This window comes from Podarcis bocagei, assembly GCF_964188305.1.
Source record: "Podarcis bocagei genome assembly, chromosome: 14".
In the NCBI taxonomy this organism is placed as follows: Eukaryota; Metazoa; Chordata; class Lepidosauria; order Squamata; family Lacertidae; genus Podarcis; species Podarcis bocagei.
In genome coordinates this window covers 54001022-54024799 of record NC_138139.1, presented here as the reverse complement: position 1 = coordinate 54024799, position 23778 = coordinate 54001022, and the positions used below count along the sequence as shown (strand labels likewise).

At 47.7% G+C, this 23778-nt stretch overlaps 1 protein-coding gene and 1 long non-coding RNA gene across 3 annotated transcripts in view; one reads left to right on the top strand and one right to left on the bottom strand.

The window, feature by feature from the left end:
- Positions 1-23778, top strand: part of LOC308573134 — a 58210-nt gene that overhangs the window by 4689 nt on the left and 29743 nt on the right. The gene's annotated exons all lie outside the window — the stretch shown is intronic.
- LOC308572975 (cytochrome P450 3A24-like) lies at positions 12-23726 on the bottom strand. The gene is made up of 13 exons (XM_081169584.1): positions 23501-23726; positions 21119-21212; positions 19952-20004; positions 19089-19188; positions 17809-17922; positions 15476-15564; positions 14191-14339; positions 12815-12942; positions 12632-12710; positions 10312-10472; positions 6975-7201; positions 5236-5398; positions 12-1275 (listed from the first exon to the last, which is right to left on the bottom strand). Exons 1-13 carry the CDS (start codon positions 23575-23577, stop codon positions 1180-1182), a joined length of 1530 nt encoding a protein of 509 aa, XP_081025710.1. The 5' UTR covers positions 23578-23726; the 3' UTR covers positions 12-1179.

Genomic DNA, 23778 nt, shown 5'->3' with positions numbered 1-23778 from the left:
GGCACCAAAAGAACTGTTGCAAACCATAGATTTATTTATGTTATATATGTCTATGTATATCTATGCATATCTATGAATAGAAGGCCTCTGGGTGGCACAGAAAACTGAACAGTCCAGCAGCAGACATAATGCATCACAAAAAAAATCCACATTCAAACATGTGCTGCCACACTGGAAATTGGCGAAGGTGTTCAACAATAAAATCTAAACCTGTGACGTCTAAGAGAAAAGTGGAGTTTTAAGGTGGCACAGAAAGGTCAGTGATGTTGGGGCCTGGCAGAACGATCCACGGAGAGAGTTCTGCACACACAGGGGGCCAACACCAAGAAGGCCCTGTCTCTGAGAGTCATCTGGATGTCTCCCCTCACCTCCAAAAGCAACCCAAGTTGAAGACCTCTGCCTTAAAGATCTTGGCAACATACGGGAGGTAAGTAACAGAATACAGTGCTTCGCCTTGGGGAGTGGGGAATGGGTCTTCCTGTTTGGGTCACAGAGGTAGGGGAGATGATGGGGAATTTAGTGGAGTGGAGCTGGGGAAAAGGGAGAGGGGGGTTTTCTGGCTCAGAGGTGCAAATGTGGGAGAACCACAAAGTGCCTCAGTTGGACGCTACCAAAACATTGCAAACCTCAGCCCTGGGCAGCAAAGTTGCACAGGAGGCTAGAGGTTGCCTTTCACTGATGGGTGGGGATCCACTACAAGGTCACAGCCTGATTTAAAGTGGGTCCCAGCTGCAACATGGCCACCATTCAAATACATGATTAAAATAACCTTAAGGAATGCGTCCTGCAAATCCATGTTTAGGTTAAAATGGGATCTCAGGTCTGAAAACACTGACATCTACTGCTAAAGTACATACTGCAATTTCTTTCTAGCCATGATTTTAAATTATGAAACCTTGACCTTTGGTCAAGAAGTAGCATATATAACCCCCAAATGTCTAAAATCTAAAGATAAGGTCATAAAAATTGCATACATCTTCAGTCTTCACTGCTGCTTACCACATAAGCTTAAGTAAACAGAGAGTTATCAGGTCAGTAAAACTCTGCAAAATAAAAGGCACGATTTCCTCTGCGCAGTTCTGTCAACGCAAGTCGCTAGTCCTCAGTGAGGTGAAGGCAACACGGTGTGGAAAGAGGGAGGTAGTGCCTGTCTCTGCCTCTTTGCTGTGTCCCCTTCCTTTATTCCTCTGGAGAAGCAACGGCTCTGGGGACCAGCTTCAAAATGTTGGGCTTTTTCGGTTTCATGAAGCCTTTGCTGTCCAGTTCCATGGGGATCTTTGTCATCAAAAGAAAGCAATAATAATAATAATAATAATAATAATAATAATAATAATAATAATAAATTTTATTTATATCCCGCCCTCCCCAGCCGAAGCCAGGCTCAGGGCGGCTAACAACAATCAAATAATCAAACAGTCAAATAGTCACACAATCTAAAAATATTTCATTATAAAAATTAATTAAATCAAATTGATGGCAACCAATTAAGCAAAATTCTGTGCAGGTTGCCAGAGGAGGGAGTCAGGCTGTGCCTTGGCCAAAGGCCTGGCGGAACAACTCTGTCTTGCAGGCCCTGCGGAATGATGTCAGGTCCCGCAGGGCCCTAGTCTCTTGCAACAAAGCATTTCACCAGATTGGAGCCGCAGCCGAGAAGGCCCTGGCTCTAGTTGAGGCCAGCCTAACCTCTCTGAGGCCTGGGACCTTGAGGATGTTATTATTTGCAGACCGTAGGTTTCTCTGTGGGGCATACCAGGAGAGGCGGTCCCGTAGGTAATGAGCAGTAAGTGGGATGGAGCAGGGAAGGTCCAGCAGAAGCAACTGCAAAGTTCACACACACATCATTCTGCATGAGAAGAGCCATTCAGATGCCTGTGGGAAACCAGGAAGCAGGATCTTGCTGGTTTCCAGCAACGGATTCAGAAGCATCACTCTGGAGGCAGGACATAGCCATTGTGGCTAACAGCTGTCAACAGCCCTCTCCTCCTCCATGAATTTGTCCAGTCCTCTTTTAAAGCCATCCAAGATGGTGGCCGTCACTGCAGGAGGGAGTTCCACAGTTTAACTCTGTGCTGCATAAACAAGGACTTTATCTGTCCCGAACCTTCCGGCATTCGGATTGATTAAATGTCTATGACAGGGGTCAGCAAACCTTTTCAGCAAGGGGCCGGTCCACTGTCCCTCAGACCTTGGGGGGGGCAGACTATATTTTGGAGGGAAAAATGGACGAATTCCTATGCCCCACAAACAACCCAGAGATGCATTTTAAATAAAAGGACACATTCAACTCATGTAAAAACACCATGCAGGCCCCACAAATAGCCCAGAGATGCATTTTAAATAAAAAGACACATTCTAGTCATGTAAAAACATGCTGATTCCTGGACCGTCCGTGGGCCAGATTTAGAAGGAGATTGGGCCAGATCCGCCCCCTGGGCCTTAGGTTGCCTACCCATGATCTATGAGTTCTAGTGTTAAGAGAGAGGAAGGAAAACCTTTCTCCATGCCAGGGATAATTTTAAAAACTTTTATCATCTTGCCTCGAACTCATCTTTTCTCCAAACGAGAAAGCCCTAACTGCTGCAGACTTTCTTCATCAAAGATTTACTCCATCCCCTGATCATTTCTGCGGTCCCATTCTAAATCTTTGCCAACCTCCTTTCTGAGGCGAGGCAACCAGAACTGGACACAGTAGTACAAATATGGCCGTATCAAACGCTACGGCCATTGCTGGACCAGGAAAGTGCATGAAACGCGCCTGTTCCTTGAGATGTCTGAGTTGGCCACAAGGACACAGGCCTTAACTGCATCCTGTTTGGATTACTGTAACGCTCTCTGTCACTTTGCATTTCTTAGTACAGAAAGTATTGATCTGATGTCTAGAGATCTTTCCTATTCTACTTAGCTCAAGAGTGTTCTGGAAGGTCTCTTTCTATGTGAAAGAAGCAGGCAGAAGGTTTCTGATGTTTAGCCTACTCCTGGGAAGCTGAGTACGGCTGGTTTAAACAGGTTCTGTTATCCCTTCTGTCAACGTCATGCTGACTATAATAGTCAGGCCAGGAGGAGCCCGGGTTTCACTCACTTTCTCTTTCTACAGTGGTGCCCTGCAAGACGAATGCCTCGCAAGACGGAAAACCTGCTAGACGAAAGGGTTTTCCGTTTTGGAGGTGCTTCACAAAACGAATTTCCTATGGGCTTGCTTCGCAAGACGAAAATGTCTTGCGAGTTCCTGCGGGTTTTTTTCCCTCCCCCCTTTTCCCCAAGCCGCTAAGCTGCTTAACAGCTGATCCGCTAAGCCGCTAAGCCGCTAAGCCGCTAATAGCGCTAAGCTGCTAATGGGCTTGCTTCGCAAGACGAAAAAACCGCAAGACGAAGAGACTCGCGGAACGGATTCTTTTCGTCTTGCGAGGCACCACTGTACCTCTTTGTTCTGGTGTGGTGTTTGTATGCTATAGTGTTAAGGTTTAGACTTATTATAAGTTACTGTGAAGTTTAAGTTAAGTCTACTGCAACTGGACTTCTTACAGACAGTGCCAGTCCTGAAAGTATTGGATTTGTGACCATGATGCTCATTCGCCTTCAGTATCACTAAAGCTCTGCTGGATGAGATACAATTGCCTCTGGTCTATTTCTGGGGCACTTTGCAACGTATTTTAAGTTTTCCTCCACACACGACACTCTCTACATGGGGCTGCCTTTCAAAAGCGCTCAGGAACATCAGGTTTGAATAACGGATAGCTCAGTTGGTTAGAGCATGCATGATGTTGCTAATGCCACGGTTACAGGTTCAATCCTCCTATGGGACAGCTGCACATCCCTGCAATGGGGGGGGGGCTGGACTAGATGGTGTTCAGGGTCCCTTCCAACTCTATGGATTCAACAGTGCTGCTTATGACTTATATAGAACCTTACACAGCTTAAGTCCAAGAGATCTGAAAAACCACACTCCCTCATACAAATCTACTTGGGCTCTGAGATCTTTGGGGGTAGCCTTTCTCTTGGTCCCGCCACCCTCACAGGTGGGGATGAAGAAGATGGCCTTCTTGGGGTTGGCTCCTCCCAAGCAACTTTGTGTGGGATGTGATACATAAGTAGCAGTCAAGTACAACATTCCTTGTTTTCCTAGAGCGGACATGTGGGGGAATGTTTGGTCCAGCCAGTCAAAAACTTCCTGTTTCCTCCTGGCTGGGACATACATCCTTTGCATGTCACTAGATGTGGCGTGACCTTACCTGTCAAGGTAACAAAAGGACAAGGCACACTGTACACTCTCTCTCTTTGACTTCCTCCATAGTTGGAGCAGCTTTTTAGCTAGAGATGCTCTGTTGGCTTCCAGAGGACACTGGGATTGTCCCCACATGGGATAGATCCACATGCATATACTTTGTAACTAAGTCTGCCTTTAGGAATCCAACTGTGAACTGATGATGTGAGTAAACTACTTTTATATACTTTACACAAGATTGTGGCGTGTTTATTCTTTTAAGTGGGCTCTAAGAGAACTTACCAGGAACCTAATAGTGAGAGGCTTACACAAGCCTGCAACCAGTTATCCACTGTGCATTTAAAAGGGGAATGTGAAACTCTGCTAAGTAAAGGAACTTGCTAGCGCAAACTAGGAAGGATATTAATAAACAATATATCCTCTCCTGCCTCCCTGAACATTCCCACACTTCAGACTCCTTTCCTCAAGAAGCTAGACTAGTTCCCTCCTTGCTGTCCTTCTGCCAGCATGTGAAGTCTTTCTTGTTCCAACAGCCATTTGGGAACTGACTTTTTTTAAGGAAATGGCAGAGGCTGTGCTGTTTTTATTGTAATAATGTGTATGTTTTAATATATTTTTATATAGCTGGATTTAATTCTATTAATGCTTTTTTAAAAAAAAATGATTGGATTTCCCCTCCCAATGTTTCTTAGCTGTTCCTATTTTATCTGCAAAATGCCTTGAGCCCTTGTCAGGGGAAAAAAGCAGGCTAAAAATAAATATAATAACAATTGGTTACTTCAGGGATGGATTTATCCAGAAGCTGCCATGAGTGCAGAATGCCACAGCGTGATTGAGACCTTGTCAGCACATCACACCTGTGCTCAGAGACAGGTGTGATTCCTCCGGCCCAGGAATGAGGTGTGGAGGGGGAAATAAAATGTATACAGCCATCTGGTTTTAGCAAGCAATTCAGTGCTAATAGAGCAGTTGGCCTTGCGTTAAGGCAAAACAGACAGAATGCTGCGGCTTACCGGAGTCTCTTTGCAGGGACGGAAGGAAAATTGTTGCAGCAAGACCACCATCGCCACTTTCAAGACCAGGAGGGCGAAGCGCATTCCTATGCAGTTCCGTGGACCCGCACCGAAGGGCAGGAAGACGTACGGGTCAATGGCTTCCCTGTTCTCTTTACTGAACCTGTTTCCAAATCGGAAAAGAGAGAAGTGTGAGGTGAGGAAGGATACTGGAAGCAAAACACACCTAATGTTCCTCCACTGCTGGGCGAGACAAGTGACCCCATCTGGGGCTGGAGAATCAAACTATGGATGGAATTTGATTGGCCAAGCTATGCATCAGGGGTCAGCAAAGTTTTTGTGGCTTGGGCTGGCACACGGTCCCACAGACGCCGTGGTGGGCCGGAGTGCGTGCGCACACACAGGAGCTTCCAGCAGCCAATGGGAAGCTGGCCAGCATCGCGGAAGGCAGTCCCCGCTCTGTTCCGCGACGGTTTAGCGCGGTGCACAGGAGCTGACTGAGCGGGCGCCGGGAGTCCCTGAGCAGGTGCTGAGGGTCCATGGGCCGGTTAAACAGGCATGTTCTTCAAAGCAGTTGCTGCAGCTGTGAGTTTGCTGGCTGAAAACTGCTATCGCTGCCCAGAGTAGATTTATTCCTCAAGGAAAAACATATTTCGTTATTACATTGATCTTGCCCATTTCCTGCAAAACGCTCGAGGTGGTGTAAATGGCTCTTCCCCTCCAATTGAGTTCAGTAACCAGTCATTATGCATACCATTGAATAGATCCCATCAAAATGAATGGAGGTGGCGAAGGCTGCATACATACTGTAGCTTTAAAACACTCTGAAACATGTTTTCCCTGCAAAGAATTCTGGGCAATGTAGTTTCCCCTTCCAAGAGTTGCAGTTCCCAGCAGCCCTTAGCAAACTGCTGTACCCAGAATACTTTGAACGGGAGAATCTGCTTCGAATGTGCTTCAAAGGCACAATATACATGTAGCCTGAGCTCCAGCAGCAATGAAGGAAGGCAGAAATTAGAGATTCAAGAAATGTTATGAAAATAGGATTCTCTTTCTTGATCAGAAGATATTACTAATTCAGCTTAGATGCTAGAGATGAATTGGGAGAAAGGATGAAAGTTGAGGAAAGATGCTTATAGCACAATTAAACACTTTGGTTGGATTAAATGTCACTTATTAGTTAGGTTTTGATATGGCAGCTAAGCACTTCCTATCTGGATTGTATCTTGCTTATTAATCAGATTTTCACGCTCAGCTCATTTGAAATCACCAGGAAAATATAATTTAATCTTCTTTTCTGTATTGCAAGTATGTTGTGGACATGTAAACATTTTCAGTGATGTAAATGCAAAATATGGACCCCCCCAAAAAAAAACATTGGAAGAAGTATCTCACTTTTTGGCTTTCATTTTCTGCAAGCATTTTCATGGCTTGGCACCAGCTGCCCTATAGCTCTTCTTTTAACCGCTGGGCATAAAACCAGGCCAATGTTTCAGTCGCTGAAACCATCTAGGTGTCATTTCCCTCAATACAGTTAATTAAATTCCATGCACAGTTTATGGGTGTAGGTTATAAAAAGTCCCCGCATGGCAGCGCAGACAGCGGATGTCAAACAATGATAAATGCATTGTGTAGGTGTTGTAATAATCACACCGGCTCTTGGGTTTCCTGCTCCTGTCGCCAGGATTCCTTATTAGCTGCTTTCGGGAGAAGGAAGAGTCTCCTTCCTTGCAACGCACCTTTCGGGTCTGAACTCCTCCGGTTCCGGCCAGTGTTCCGGGTCACGATGCAAGACATAGGCAGGGATCATGATCGCTGTTCCTTTGGGGATCGTCACTCCGTTGATCTCCACGGTGTTTTTGCAAACCCTTTCGATCCGCCCTCCCGGAGGATAAAGCCGAAGCGTTTCGTTCACCACCATGTCCAGATACTCCAACTGAAGGACGGTTTCATAGGTGGGAGTGGCCTGCAAAAGAGGGAAATAAAACTTCAGTAACCTACGGCCAATGGCCCATCTGGTCCAGTAGCCTTTTCTCACAGTGGCCAAGCAGATGCCTGGGGGAAACCAGCAAGCAGATCAACGTTCAGATTTCTGGGCATTGAATTACAAGAGGATCTGTCCTGGAGTGTCAACACAAGGGGGCTTGTGAAGAAGGCGCAGCAGAGACTGTACTTTTTGAGAATACTAAGGAAAAACCATCTTCCGCAGAAACTGCTGCTTGCCTTCTATCACTGTGCCATTGAGAGCGTGCTCACTTGTGGCTTATGTGTGTGGTACGGAAGCTGTACTACCCAGGACAGGATGGGGTTGGGCAGGGTTGTTAAGGCAGCGGAGAGCATTTTAGAGCAGATTTATGCCACAAGGTGCCATAGGAAGGCACTGGACATAGTAAAAGATCCATCACATCCTGGTCACTGTCTCTTCGAGCTCTTGCCGTCGGGACGGAGATACAGGACGATGAAGACAAGAACGAGCCGTCTTAAGAACAGCTTCTTCTCCAGAGCGATCTCGGCCCTGAATGGGAAGCCCGGACTTTGAAAGTCATCTAATCTCCCTTGCTGTATTATACTGTATTGTTTAATTAGTGTTTTTATGGAGCAGTCAAGTAATTTCGTTGTCCCCGAAGGGGGCAATGACAATAAAGATATTATTATTATTATTATTATTATTATTATTATTATTATTATTACGCACAAGAGTCGTCTTCCTTACCATGTAATATAAGTAAAAAAAACTGTTCCCTGTCCCTTATGGGGTACCCAAGAGCCCATATAGAGTCCTTTTGTAGGTTCTCTATTGGTAGGAGAAAATAACAGAGGCCAACCAGAGAATACTGACAAGCAAAGCCGCTAGTAAGCCTGATCTTTATTAACTCTTGCAACAGGGTGCTCCCCCATACGCAGGAGAGAGGAGCACGACCCAGAACCCAGGTGTGCCAGCCCTTATATAGACATTTTAAATTGCCCACCCTGGAGTCCAAGACCACCCCCAGAAACATCATACATACATCACAGAAGGGGTGTAACCCAAGACCACCCCCCAGATACATGATACCTACATCACAGAAAAGGCGGTCTACAACAGAAATCTGAGTGCGTTGTTTATATCCTGTCTGGCAAGCTATCTGATTGCATTATCTGGGTTTTGGCCACTCTTTTGTTATTATAACTACTTAATTCCTGAATCTAGCTCACAGGTCACAGGCTCACACCCTGTTCATATCTTGAATGTGCCCTTAAGACAGGATTTGTGAGGACAGGATTTTTGAGGAAAGGGACAATGGGAAGGTTTCCCACTTTGACCTTGCAGAGAAATATTTGAGGTCAATTTGTTCAGGACCTTTTCTGTGGGATTTCAGACATGTGGTTTATATATACAGTTATGAACACCACACACACACACACACACACACACACACACACACGATCTTAAAATTCTTATAACATATCGTTTCCTGCAACTGGTCTTCAAAAGCATTGCTGCCTCTGACTGTGGAGGCAGAGAAGAGCCGTCATGGTTGGTAGCCATTGGCAGCTGTCAGGGACATGACTGAATTGAATGCGTGGGAAGAGCCAAGCTCTGGAGATGGATTGCCAGTACAGAGAGGGCCAGAGTCAGACGAAAGAATGCAGGCGGGGGTTAGCTCACCCCCCCCTTCACCAAGAGTTCCTAGACACAGACAGTTCGCAGACAGGGGGAGGGGAAGAGATAGACGGCATTGAGGTGCTTGCTATGCAACCAGCAGAGAAACAGCATTCAGAGGGCTCTTGTTTTGAGAGCGGGGGGGGGAATTTCCACCCACCTTCTCACCAAACCAGAAGAGCTGAAAGGGTTAAAATATGACAGAAGTACAATAGAGGACGGACTGGACTTTGGCGCCTTTTGTGCTGTGACAGGGGCAGAGCCTCAGAGTCACCAACTCGTTGCTAAGAGCGGCAGGCTCGGAACCGCACTCTCAATGTGATTTGTAAATAAACATGCCATAAAACTTTCCAGAGACTCATTAATTCTTATCAGGGCTTGATTGCCTGCCTGAGATCATTGCAGTAGCCTTCTCCTCCTCCATGAGTTAGAAAAACTACTGGATGAGGCATAATGGTACACTCCCCACCAGTGCCACCCACGGACTGCCGGGCCCGGCTGAAAAAGAGGGAGGGGGAGTAGAACCCAGTTGCTGCCCAGCCATTTCCCTAGAATTCCATCCCTCCAAATTTCTGGCCCTGATGAAAAATAAAATCCATGTTTGATAAACAAACAAATATAACCCCCCTCCCAAATTTATACTATTTGGTTTGCACACAAATACTTTGCTTTGTTTTTTTCTGGTCGAGAACTCCCAGACTCCTAATTTTACAGCTTTCTTAGACGAGTCTGCTGGGAAAGGTGGGATTATTTAGCAAACATACATTTATTAAGGACAGGATTCAGGTAAATTAAGCTCCAGCCTTCAGTTCTGCAGTTCCTATTTGCCCCCTTCATAAATTCCATCAGATTTTATTGCTTTGTTTTCTTTGATTTGCTTTCCTAGTTCACCTGTGATCTCTTTATACCAAGAAGTTTCCGCCCTCTTGAACCTGTCCACATTTGTCCAGAGTGGCAGCCATGCATGCCCAACACAAATCGTGGTGGCAGTTCCAGTACCTCTATTCTTGTCAATTAACACTATAGTGGTACCTCGGGTTACAGACGCTTCACTGTACTGCAATCCTGCTCAATTAATGGGAATTAGGATGAAAACTGCCAGTGAAATCTATCTGATGGCTTCAACATCTTTGTTTTCCCCACATTCCACTTCTGGTATGTCAGCCTTCTAGACCAGAGGTGAGGAACCCAAAGGATTTCAAATGTTGTTGGACTACAACTCCCATGATCCATCACCACTGGCCATGCTGGCTGGGGTGATGGGATCTGGAGTCCACCATCTTTCCCACCCGCCATCATGCTTTTGAGGCTGTCCCATGAGCCACCAGGAGACAGGTTTCTCCATGCTTGCCTATGTCCCTCCAAGCCAAAGCATTTATCATCAGACGGACCTGATGAGCATCATCCTTGGAGACCAAAACAGATGTTCTTACCTGGTTGGGAAGAGCCTCATCGATCTCCTCCTGCAGCTTCTGCTGCACATCTGGGTGGGTGGCCAGGCAGTAGGACAAGAAGCTGAGAGTGCTGCTAGTGGTCTCGTAACCAGCAAAAATAAATACAATGGCCTGGGCCATAATCTCTCTGTCCGTCAGAGCTGCAGAAGAAAGCAAACAAGGAGGGAAAACACAACTTCATCTCAACACTGCAAACAAGCCGTCAGTAAAAATCGGGGTGGGATCAACAGTCTTACTATTCATGATGTGGTACTTGTCTCAAAATCACTTGCGGCCTCATTTCAATCCATTTCAAAATACATCTACTCCTACTTCTCCAGTCCCAAAGGCACAATATGCACCCATCGTCTACCCCCCATGCCTTATAACTATCCATCCTAGTTGTCGTTTAGGTAACTAGTTAGCTAAATGGCATACAGTGGTACCTTCAGGTTACATACGCTTCAGGTTACAGATTCCGCTAACCCAGAAATAGTGCTTCAGGTTAAGAACTTTGCTTCAGGTTGAGAACAGAAATCGTGCTCCGGTGGCAAGGCGGCAGCAGGAGGCCCCATTAGCTAAAGTGGTGCTTCAGGTTAAGAACAGTTTCAGGTTAAGTACAGACCTCCGGAACGAATTAAGTACTTAACCCAAGGTACCACTGTATAGTCCTGATAGGCTATAAGGACTGCTGCTGCGGCTACCACCCAGGAGGACTCCCCCTGTTTTAAACTGTGATATTAATGCTGTGTTCTTAGTTTTAGATTTTGATTTATGTGGAAAATGTTTCCCATTTGGTTGTGCATTTTTTGATGTGGTTTATTTATTGTTTATAATTTTTGTCATTACCATATTTTTCGCTCTATAAGATGCACTTTTCCCCTCCTAGAAGGTAAGGGGAAATGTATGTGCGTCTTATGGAGGGAATGCAGGCTGTACAGCTATGGCTGAAGCCAGGAGAGCAAGAGGGATTGGTGCGCACCGATTCCTCTTGCTCTCCTGGCTTCAGCCATAGCCACGCAAAGCCTCCAGAGCGCAGCAGGAGCGCTCCTGCCTCTTCGCTCAAGAGGCTATGCATTGCTTTCACTGAAGCCAGGAGAGCAAGGGGGATCAGTGTGCAGCGATCCCGCTTGCTGTCCTGGCTTCTGGCTTAGCCGCGTGCAGCCTCTTCCAGGCATGGGGAGCCTTCATCCCGCTGCCCTGAAGAGGCTTCGTGCGGCTATCCCAGAAGCCAGAACAGCAAGAGGCTATCCCAGAAGCTAGATCCCTCTTGCTGTTCTGGCTTCTGGGATTCAGAATATTTTTTTTCTTGTGTTCCTCCTCCAAAACATAGGTGCATCTTATGGTCTGGTGCATCTTAAAGTAAAGGTAAAGGGACCCCTGACCATTAGGTCCAGTCGTGACCGACTCTGGGGTTGTGGCGCTCATCTCGCTTTACTGGCCGAGGGAGCCGGCGTCCAGCTTCCGGGTCATGTGGCCAGCATGACTAAGCCGCTTCTGGCAAACCAGAGCAGCTCACAGAAACGCCGTTTACCTTCCCGCCGGAGCGGTACCTATTTATCTACTTGCCCTTTGACGTTCTTTCGAACTGCTAGGTGGGCAGGAGCAGGGACTGAGCAACGGGAGCTCACCCCATCGTGGGGATTCGAACCACCAACCTTCTGATCAGCAAGTCCTAGGCTCTGTGGTTTAACCCACAGTGCCACCCGCGTGTGTCTTATAGAGCGAAAAACACGGTATGTAAATGTTGTTATGCTGTAAGCTGCCTTGAGCATTGGTTTTTTAACTGTGGAAAGGTGGCATACAAATAATAATAAAAAAAGATGATGAAAGTGTGAAGCATCGTATTCTCAGCTCCCAAGCAGTATTCCAAAATCCAGCTGCATATCCCAAAGGGTCAGGTCCCTTAGGGGTCGCTCTTTGGCAGCTTCCCAAAGCCCAGCACAATTCAGGCTGCATAACCTTTTTAGCCTCCCCGGAGCCAAGGCAAAGAGAAACCAGGTTGTGCTTAGGTTTGCTCTGTTAGTATGTATGTATGCAATGGCACTTCTACTCCCTTCTGAAACCTAGCAATCCCTGCTACCAGGAAATACACAACGAATGGTTTTAAAGTGAACATTCAGGTTTTCACCTTGAGTGAACTTCAGCAGAGCTAGTTCACTCGCTTTTTCTAGGCGTTGGCCAGAAATGTCAAGGATCTCTGTAAAGGTGGAATCCCAAAACAGGGAGTACAGCCCTGATATGTCAGAGCAAAGAAAACACCCTTCAAGCTGTAGCACAAAACACAGCCACTGTTCAGAGGTGCCACCTGTCTATTTACCTTTATAGGAACTTGCTTCATTGGGGATGTTGCCTGAGATCTGGGAGTCCACCATGAGCTGCAGAAAGTCAACTCTGTCCTGCAAGGGAACAGAGACAGAGGCAAGGGTTAGCAGGAGAGAACGGAGTGTCAATCCCGCACCTGACCTTCCACATGCGATGTTCAGGAAGGGGCCACACTGACCTTGTGCTGGTTCTTTTGACGGTCCTTCTTGATTTTTGTGACAGCATTAGTAAAGAACTCGAGGAAGGCAGTAGATGACAGGGTGAAGTTTAGTTTATTCAGCAGCGGTGTGAGGAACGGGAAGACGACTGGAAGAGAGAAAAACAGAACAGCGTTTTGGGAGGATACAATGAAGCAGCAGTCTAAGAAGAACACACGGTCAAGGAATCTTGCCAAGCTCTTCTTGAGAGACAGAAAAGCTAGGAATACGATGGACCAAAGTTGCCTCTCTCTTTGCTTCTTCAAGAGATAGAACTCCTTTCCCCGGAGATCTTTAGGTAGAAGCTGAAACCTGGACAGTTCAGGTAGAGAGCCTGAGACCTGGCAACCACATGGCAAAGTTATCTGTGCAAACACCCTTTACACGCGGTTTCAGCCCTGCAAACCTAAACTCTTTACAAGCACGCATTACAGATAATAATAATAATAATAATACATTTTTATTTATTTATACCCCACCCTTCCTGGTTCAAAAACCGGGCTCAGGGCAGCTAACAACAAATTTAAAACAATTGTAAAAGCAGCATAAAATACAGTATAAAAACATGAACAACAATAAAATTCAAAATTCAGAAATCACTTTAGGGGAAATAAGCATTAGATAATCCCCAGGGCTAGCTGGCTGAATTAGTCCTACATGGGCCAGTATGGAGGCCAGGGGAGAATTAGCTGTGGGGTCTCAGAGCAGGGAATCTTCATAAAAGGGGAGGGGGAGGGAAGAGAAGGGAAATAAAAGATCAGGTTGAATTCAAATTAAAGGCCAGGTGGAATAGCTCTGTCTTACAGGCCTGACAGAAGGAGGTTAAATCCTGCAGGGCCCTAGTCTCCTGGGACAGAGCATGCCATCAGGTTGGAGCCATCACTGAAAAGGCCCTGGCCCTGGTGGAGGATAGTCTGACTTCCTTAGGGCCCGGGACCTCTAAACTATGGTTATTCATGGACCTTAAGGTCCTCTGCGGGGCATACCCCCGCCCTAAGCCACAAAGGGCTTTAAAGGTCAAGACCAGCACCTTGAACCCGACCCTATACTCTACCGGGAGCCAGTGCAACTAGATCCAGGAAGATACAAGCACATTAGTTTTCTGCATTTACTGCTGCAACAATAAATCCTAGCCCTGCTTCTCGAAGTAGACTTCTGGCTTTTGTCTGACTTCTGCATCACTGGAATTTAGCCTACTGTGCAAAGCCATGCCGTGACCAGTGCTTGGTTCCTTGTTCCCACTAAATGCAAGAGATCCCACGGAAGCCTGCCCCTGAAGGCATGCGGTGCACCAGCTGAAAAAGGTCCTCTCCCCAACCTCTCTGCCTGCCCACTTTAGGAGACAAGTGTCTCTTACCTATCAGAATCACCAATGGACTCAGAAAACTGAACTTGAGGAACTTCTTGATGTTCTTGACGAAAGGATCGTTGGGGTTGTTCATGGAATCGATGTCAACGCTGAACGAGGTGCTGGTCACAACGTCCATGCTGTAGGCGCCAAAGATACTGTGGGAAAGGGAAGCAGGGAAGAAACACGCATGAAATGTGATGGCTGTTGGTCACATGAAGTTCTCCCAGAGAAGACCCTCAGCAGAAAGAAGCACACAATGAATCTTGCAAGGACTTTAAACTCAGCTACGTGATCCGCATGAGCTCAGGCCTTCCTGGCCCGTGAATCAGTTCTGTTTATTGGATACATCTCAAGCCTGAACAAGACTTCATCTACAAATTACATGTTTATTTTTAAGATTCCATAATGGTGGGGGAAATCGTACATCATTAACTTTCTTCATTATGCTGTTTCTGTTTAATAGGTTTGTTAAATGCAATTATGACTTCCCATGGATTTCTTTTCATAGTAAAATGTGTCAATTAAAACATATTTAGCAACCACATACTTAATATTTCAAAACATACACTTAAAAAAATTAAATAAAGAACAATGATCTGCTGCAATATCATCGTACTCATTCCTTCCTGGGACTAAAAACAGCACAAGCTGAACTGGAGGCTAACTTTTTGTTTGCATTACTTCCCCACAATGTGTGTATATATTCTAAGAATATATATAACTTTTTGTTTGCATTATTTTCTCTAGGTTTTTTCCTATAGAAATTTGTTTCGTTTTTTACATGGGAGATGTATTCAATCATGTATTCCATAGACTCATAGAACTGAAGAGTTGGAAGGCATCCTGATGATCTTATAGCCTGACCCCTGCAGTGCAGGAATACGCAGCTTTTCCATACAGGGATGAAACTCCTGCTGAACTCTGCAGTGAGACACTCCAGAAAACACTCAACCTCGTAATTCTGCAAAATGTGTCAATACAGTGGTACCTTGGTTGCGAACGGGATCCGTTCCAGAGCCCCGTTCGCAACCTGAAAGGAACGCAGCCCGCATCTGCACATCTGTGCAGGCACAGGTCATGAATCGCTGCTTATGCACATGCACATGACATCATTTTGTGCATCTGCGCATGCGCAAGTGGCGAAGGGACACAACCTGAAAAAACGTATCATGAAGCAAACGTAACAAGAGGTATGACTGTACTCAGAATTCCTCCTGGAAGTTTCCTGGAATTCATTTTGGTTCTAATATGGACTCCTTCCCCCCCAACAGTCCCCCAAGAAATAACTCACTCTTTCATGTCCATGGGTTCATCGTTGTCTGATTTCTTTTGGACGTTCTTCGCCAGCATTCCTCCATATCGGTTGATGATGGGGAGCATCTGGAAATGCAGAGAAAAACCTGAATGGTGGTAGAGACCCCATTAAAATGGAGCTATAGAACAAGCAGCAGTTTGGATTGGCCACTTCACAATGTCAAGAGACTGGCCCTGGAGAAGACACCCACAAGGAGCGGGAGAAGTTTTCTTCTGGGGGTGCATTCTCAAGCTCACTGTTCTGTGCCAGGGGATTAACCCAAGCAACACGGTCCAGGTCCGGTCCCGAATCCAAGAATTCCACGAGGAGTCAGTCCAACAGGGCCAAGGCAGAAAACCAGGCAAGGTCAGGCACCAGATCTCCGGCAGGTTCTGGCAAAAAGCAATGTTGCTCCCGCAACCTGGGCCGGGGTCCGACAGCCTTTTATCTCTCACGGGGTAACGGCCGGTCCTGATCCCTCGGTGACTCACCTCCCTGTTTTGCTCGAAGGCGAGCACTCCTCCTGCAAGTATTCAGGTCTCTCCTTCTCTCAGACCTCAGTCTCTGCAGCTCAGGAGACGTCAGTGGGTGACTAGACCCAGGGGCCGCCTCAGCCTCCCCTGACCAAACCGGTAGTGGAGCAGCTGTAAGTGATGGCCCAGCTGAAGGCAACGAGGTCATCCCCGCATCTGGAGCCAGGGCAGGCTCAGCTCCCTGACTCGGCCCAGCTGGTGCTTGTTGCAGGGGAACCTGTGCAGACTGGGACTCTTCAGGATCAGGCCCCAGACTCGGTTCAGATGCCGCCTGAGGCAGAGGATCTGGTGCGGACCGAGACTCCTCCAGTTCCGAGCCTGAGTCCCAGGCCATCACACTCACCCAAGCTGGGTTCCTTTTGTTCAACTCAGTCAAAAGTTCAACTCAGCCCACTCAATCCTTGGGTGTGCCCTCACATATTTCAACCCACATAAGAGGCACTCCAGTGCCCCCTCCAAATCCCTCGAAGGGGGTGGCTTAATCACAATCCTGAGCCCCCTTCAGGCTTGAGCTCCAGCAATCCTGGATTTGAAGCTCTCTGGTTGCCATGGCATGGTCAGCATGGTCAGCAACTGCTAGTTCTGCTCACTCCCTTCATGGTCCTGCCCTGAGAAGGTGACACCCAGGGCAGGTAGGGCTCTCAGGGAGTGAGGAGGATGGGGCCCCCCGCTCTCTCATTTTTCACTCCTTACCATCCAGGCTAGCAGTCCTAGGGTCAACAATTATGGACCACAGAAGAAGAGCTCACCTAGTCCAGCATCCGGTCCTCACAGTGTGTGATGGCCTGGGAATCTGATTCAGAGGCTGAACCAGAGGAATCCCAGCCTGCACAGGAGTCCCCGCCTCCAGGGCGAGCTGAGCTGGGGCAGGGGCTTGAATCTGAAGCGCCTGCACCTGTGCCGGATCCTCAGGAGCAGACCCCAGATGAATCCACTCTGGCTCCGGAGGTGATTGAGAACCCATTGCCTGCAGGTGCTCCTCTCCCAGCCCTGTGTCAGGGGAAGGTGAAGCTGCCCCTGGGTCCAGTAACCCTCCAGCCTCTCCTGAGCTGCAGAGGCTCAGGGCAGAGAGGCGGAGGGAACTGGGTTCTCTCAGGAGGAGTGCTTGCCTTAAGGCCAGGAGAGGCGAGTCACATGTGGTGTGGGACCACCCTAGGCCTCAGAGGAGATAAAGGCCAGTCAGCCCAGTCCCAGGTTGCGGGAGCAACGATGTTGGAAACCTGTTTCTGCCAGCACCCTGACCTGCTCTTCCAGAGTTCCTGACCACGCCCGGCTTCTTGCTTTGGACCCTGCTTCGCCCTTGGTGGACAGTCTCCAGACCATCGGCCCAGGACTGGACTCTGACCACGCCTCACGGTAACCCCCCCCCCCCCGGGACCAGCACACATTGGCCGACCAAATGCCTGTAGGAATCCAGCAAGCAGGATTCGGGCTCAAGAACACTTGCCACTCCCATGGCTTCCAGCAGCTGGTATTTGGAATCAGCCCCCAAAACATAACCCAGAATGCTTTGCTCCACACGCAACTTCCCTTGCAGACAAGGCGGTGTGAAAACAGTTTCTGGAGGGCAGGGAAACTGAGGAAGGCAAAAGCATTTGTGGAATGCTCTCCCCAGGAAGACCCACTTGGTGCCCTCATTATGGCCGTGGGCAGGATTGCAGGGAGTTGGAATAGAATCAGGGGTGGCCAAATCCCAAGAGACTGCGATCTACTCACAGAGTTAAAGATTGGCAGTGATCTACCCAAAGCACCTCTTAGGCAACATGGCATCAGAGATGGGTTGATCTGAGGACTTACTTCCTTCAGCCTCCCGCTGGTGAAGGTGGGCGAGAGGACGGTGCGAATCCGCTTCCATTGCTCATCTGGGACTGTGATTATTGAGGTGTCCAGTTCTCCATTCAAACCAAAGTCCTAAGCAGTCCAAGAAATCAATACTGGGAGTGAGTTGCAGCTGTCACCACCAAACACTCTTTTTTTTTTTTGTACAAACGTAGAGACTGACTGCATTCGAACAAAGTGCCAAGCCATGGTTTGTTTGAACTAACCAAGATCCACCTCACAGATGGGGGAGGGAAACATGGTTTACTTCCCCAAAGCTTGGTTTGTTCCCCATCCTCCACCCCAACACTTCACCCCCTGTCTGATATCCCCCCAAACCATGACACCCAAGGATTGGCACTGCCTCACCACATCACCTGAACTCTGGCTGACTGTGCAAGCTGGAAAGAAAAATCTTTTGGGGGAATCTGACTGGCTCCCCCATCCCTTTGCCACATGCCTGCCAAATGCACTCTTTATCTTAGAATTTCTTAACGCTTTCCTGCCACCTTGAATGGGGCAACAGACTTCTGCCAGCTTATCTTTTCCTTTTATGAGAAACAGATATGAGTGCATAGTTTGAAAGGTCAGCACTGCCCCCCCCGAAAACCTAATTATAGCACTGCAAGTAGGTTTAGAAAGTAGGGTGGCCAGATACCAGTGGATCAGAGCCATAGCTGTCAAATTTTCCCTTTTCCTGCGAGGAATCCTATTCGAAATAAGGGAATTTCCCTTTTAAAAAAGGGAAACATTGATAGATATGAATTCAGAGCTTGGTCAGAAAGCATTGCAGAAGGATGGCCCCTTTAAATTCCCCCCACTCCTCACAAAACAGTCACAGCACGGGAAAGAGCTTCCTTCAGAAAAAGCCCCATTGAGAATTGCTCAGTCATGGGAGTGACTTTTGTTTTCTAGCTGCTCATAGCTCACATCTCTATACCTTGCCAAATGTCTGGCCTGGGGTGGCAAAATACACCACCATTAAGGGAGGGTGTTGGGTTTGGACATAAACAGCAAACCATAGTTAAAGCAAGCCACAGTTTGTAACCCAACATCAAACCATGGCTTGACATCAGGGTTCTGTCAAACCATAGTAAATATGCTCTGCTGACTTTTGATGCCTGAGCAAGCCACAGTTTGGCTGAGCAAAGCACAGCGTCACGTTCTGTGAGATCCAGGCTGTTGTCTAAGTTTAAAAAAAGAATCCAAAATCCATCACCATCTCTCTTGACAGAGACAGTTCCCCAGCAGATACCTACCCGACGGTTGGTGAAATGGGTGTAGAATTCTTTCACCAGGATGGTTTTGATCATGACAGGATCCAGAATAGCCATCATGGGCTGCCGGCCGTCAAAAATTCTAATTGCCCAGAAAGAAGAAGAATCTTGGTAATTTTTGCTTGGATGCAACAATTGGTTTGTGGCAAGAAGCTAGGAACAATGAACCCTGGAGCTGGTCCCTAAAAACCATCTAGGCTGACACCGTTAGATGCAGGAAATCCAGAGATCTACAGCATTCACAGCAGGTGGCTGTGCAACTGGGAGAGACCACCACCCTAACAGGTAATCAGGATTCTTTTTTAGTGTCAGATTGGGACTCTCTACCTAACCTCCAGCTGCAGTGCTGGAAAACCTGTGGCTCTCCAGGTGTCATTGGACTCCAGCTCCCATCAGCCATAGTCAGCATGGCTGATGGCCAGGGATGATGGGACATGTAGTCCAAACAGCCCCTGGAGGGCTACACTTCCTCCAGCCCTGCCTTTTAGCCAACACTTGGGATGATTACCTGTTAAAACCTCAGAAGTCAAGAGCCAGAGGAATAAAATGACCATCTGTTGGTGACAAATGCTACTCTGACAATGAGCAAAACCTGAACAATAAATTCTACCAGAAAACATTTTCGGAACAAATTATGCTTAGTGTATCACACACACCTTCTCAATCTGTATCATAGGTACAGTATGCAAAATGTGGGTTGCCTGAGCACAGGATTGTATTATTATTCTATAGCAGCAAGGAACACTTTCCACTTGGGCCACAATTTGCAGGCAGCAACAGGCACAGCTGCCTTCTCCAGTGACCAACCTCCCCACACGCCCGGTTCTGTTTTGCGGGACACTCACCCCCAGATTTTGCCATACTTCTGAAAACACTCCAGGTCAAAATCCAGAATCCCCTGCAGAGATAAAAACAGTTGTCAGAGAAACAGGCATCTCCCGTCAGTGCAGCTGTGCTGTCTTAAGGGCAAGGCAGACTTAGGGGCTGTAAAGAACTTTGCTTTGTCTCAGAAGCAGCCCAAACACACCCAAACACACCACAGGAATGTGATTCATCCTCCTTGTCTGTTCACACCACAACATGACTGCTAGAATACACTTGGGAAATAGCTTGTTTGAAAACACCCATATCATCTCCTATATGTAGACACAGGCAACACGGACCGCCAAAACTGAATGCTGGTCTTGGGTTGCGGAGACCTGAGTTCGAGTCCCTGCTTAGCCTTGAGTACTCCCTAGGTACTACCTTAACGTTTGTTGGAAGGACAAAGTAAAATAAAACTTGAAGGAAGGGTGGGACATAAATGTGGCAGAGAAGGAAGCTTGTATGTTGTGCAGGTTGGTTGACACAAAGTAAAAGGGTATAGTTTTTTAATACATAAAATTTCTGTGTGGATGTTATTGGCCCAGAGATGGAAAGATGATAAAGTCCTGACAAGAGAAGAATGGCAGATTAAGTTGATGGATTATGTTGAAATGGCAAAAAATGACCGGAAGAATCAGAAATCAGAAATACTAAAATTTTAATAAGGAAGAGGGAAAATCTATAATCTATCATAAAAATCATTGTAAACCATTAAAATTGTTTGTAGGATTGGAGTAACACTTGTAGTTTAACGGTGAATTTTTGATTTAATGGAGATGTAAAAGATTTGGGTTATTGTAAAAGATGCAGGAGGAAATGGAATCTTGTTTTTGGGATGAAGGTCAGATATGTGATTGCAAAACTTTAATTTGAAAACCCATCTACACACACTCACACACACACACAAAATCACAACACACATTTAACAAAACAATTCAAAAAAGCAATTCTGAGGGTAAATCTCAAAATGTCCCATGGTATTAAAAGCTGTTCATTTGTTTCCAAAATGACCAGTACAGGACATAGGGAGTCACATACAAGCTACAGACTCCCTGTCCCATCCAAAGTCACCTACTCTCTCCCCCCCTCCCCAATCCTTTGATTACCTCCCAGGGCAACTGTCACAAGACTGGCTGCAGAATACTCACTTTCCGGTATTCGAGAAAGGTCCCGATGAAGGGCAGAGGCCTTGGACCAGGAATTCCCAGCTTCTTAAAGAAATTGTATGGCCAGATCCCATAGCTGGAAAGACAACCAGTGAAAGAGAAGTCAATGAGAAAAGTGGTTTGAAAAACAAGATACAGTGGTGCCCCGCAAGACAAATGCCTCGCAAGACGGAAAACTCGCTAGATGAAAGAGTTTTCCGTTTTGGAGGTGCTTTGCAAAACGAATTTCCTATGGGCTTGCTTCGCAAGACGACAATGTCTTGCGAGTTCCTGCTGGTCCCCCCCCTTTTTTCTAAGCCGCTAAGCCGCTTATCAGCTGATCCGATCAGCAGATAAGACACTAAAAGCTGCTAATAGCGCTAATAGCGCTAATCCGCTAATCCTTCAATGGGCTTGCTTCGCAAGACGAAAAAACCGCTAGACGAAGAGAATCACAGAACGGATTCTTTTCGTCTTGCGAGGCACCACTGTATTCCAGTCCACCTGGCCTTGCAGTTATCCGCTCGCCCAGAAGCCACAGGCAACCAGGAATTCCCTGTGGGTGAACGAATGAGCAGCCTGGCCGAGGATGGACGGGTGGCTGTCTCCATCTTCTTCCAGCCCACCTGGCTTCCACATCTACTGGTCCACTATTGAGCTACGTGGCCCAGTAGATCTGACTAAGTACTTTCCTATGTTCCTATGAGCCTGGCAAAGGCGAGGCAGAGTAAGCCTTCAACCTCCTGGCCAGACTGCATTGTCAGTTTTAGAAACTCAGAAATACAGTGGTACGTCAGGTTAAGAACTTAATTCGTTCTGGAGGTCCGTTCTTAACCTGAAACAATTCTTAACCTGAAGCACCACATTAGCTAATGGGGCCTCCCACTGCCGCTGCGCGATTTCTGTTCTCATCCTGAAGTAAAGTTCTTAAGGTACTATTTCTGGGTTAGCAAAGTCTGTAACCTGAAGCGTCCGTAACCCGAGGTACCACTGTATAAGCTAATTGCCAAATAGCACTTTAAAACCAAGGTTACAGGCGCCACAACAGAATGTCTAAGCACCATTTATTATTATTATTTATTAAACATTTCAGTTCCATATATCTATAAGCTGACTGGGTGACCTTGGGCCTGTCACAGCCTCTTGGCCTACCTCGCAGGGCTGTTGTAGGGATTAACTGAGGCGGGGAGGTCAACCATATACTCCTTGGAGGAAAAGGTGGAAAATCAATGCAACAAATGAGCTCTTCTGCTGCCCTGCTTAAGGAGGCCAGGGGCCAGCCAGGTGGAGAGGTCAGTTGCCAACCTGGCGTCCAGAAATCTCCACGTGGTTTCAAATTGGACCCACACCAGTCACGAAATACACCGGGCATTTCGAACACTGTAGATTTTACATTTTTATTTATTTTGCCAGCCTAAGAAGCTGGTTGCTTGCTGACGGGCTGTGGTGGCACCAGAACAGGGCTTGGGGGTGGGTGTCCGGGCCGCGACTCTCACTTTTGACCCTTGCACCTTGGAACTGCAGCAGGCGTCGCCTCCATCGGGCACAGCCTGGTATGGAGATTAGATTAGAGCCAACACGAATGACCTCTGAAGGCTACAGACTCAGCAGAAATTCATCAGGTAGCACTTTTCCTGCCACAGAACTACAGGGCCGGGGGAAGCTGCTCCTACAGAACAGCTGCCTGCCTCGTCCAGGTGGGGAGCCCTTTGTAAACATGTGGAGGAGGAAGAGAGATCCCTCTGCTCTATGCAGCGACCCTGGAAAAGTACCAGAGTTGCTTGCCTCCTCTCTCGCTTTTAGCCTCTTCCTTCCCAGTAAACAGCAGCTTGGCAAAACGGCACCTTTGAAATGCAGGAAGTTGCCACAGACCAAAGTCAGAGGACACAGTCTAGAAGTCGGCACTGACCGGCAGCATTTCAGGCAGGGCTTTCTCCCAGCCCGGTCCGGAGAGGCCACGGGGGACTGAGCCTTGGTGCCTTCTGCCTGCAAAGCAGGTGCCTTACCCCTTGAACCACTACAGGCTTTCTCTCCAAAAGCCAAGTTCCCAGTCCTCAGGATCTGAACAAAGGGCTGATTTCGACTTCTGCCGAGTGAGGCCATTGCTCACTCCAGCTCAGCGATGTCTCCGCTGAGCGGCCCTAGGAGCTCTCCAGGGTTTCAGACAGGGCGCCTGGCCCAAGTCTTCCCCGGAGAGGCTCCAGGGGCTTAAACCCGGAGCCCTTCTGCGGGCAAGGCAGCGCGCTAAGCGCGGGCGACAGCGCTTCCCCGAACATCTCGCCAGCCCTTTCCTTCCTGGAATCCCGCAGCAGCAGGTTCCGCCGATCCCGGAGAAACAACGGCCGCCCGCCCGTGCGCGCTCCCTGTTCTCTGAGTTGAACTCACAGTCCCAGAAGGACCAAGAAGACGAGAAGCAACACCCAGGTTTCCGAGGAAAGGCTGGGCAGGAAGAAGAAGCCCATCCTGCGGCCAGGAGGGTGCCAGGACCAGCAGTCGCGCTCTTTCGTTCCCGAGGCCGAGGAGGAGGAAGAGGCTTGCTTTTGCCAAGAGTCAGCCTCCGAGGCGCAGTTTTGCCTTTACTTGGCCGCCACGTCACGTGAAGCCCGGAGAGGCGGGTGGTGGCTCTCGCCGTTGCGTAACACACACCAGTGGCGTAGCGTGGG

Excerpts from the sequence above, each read along its gene's own strand:
- LOC308572975 (XM_081169584.1), bottom strand. The coding sequence starts at position 23,577 with ATGGGCTTCTTCTTCCTGCCCAGCCTTTCCTCGGAAACCTGGGTGTTG. Across the intron at positions 20,005-21,118 it reads CCTTTCTCGAATACCGGAAA|GGGATTCTGGATTTTGACCT; the intron begins GTGAGTATTCTG and ends TTATCTCTGCAG. Across the intron at positions 5,399-6,974 it reads GAGGAGTTCAGACCCGAAAG|GTTCAGTAAAGAGAACAGGG; the intron begins GTGCGTTGCAAG and ends ATTTGGAAACAG.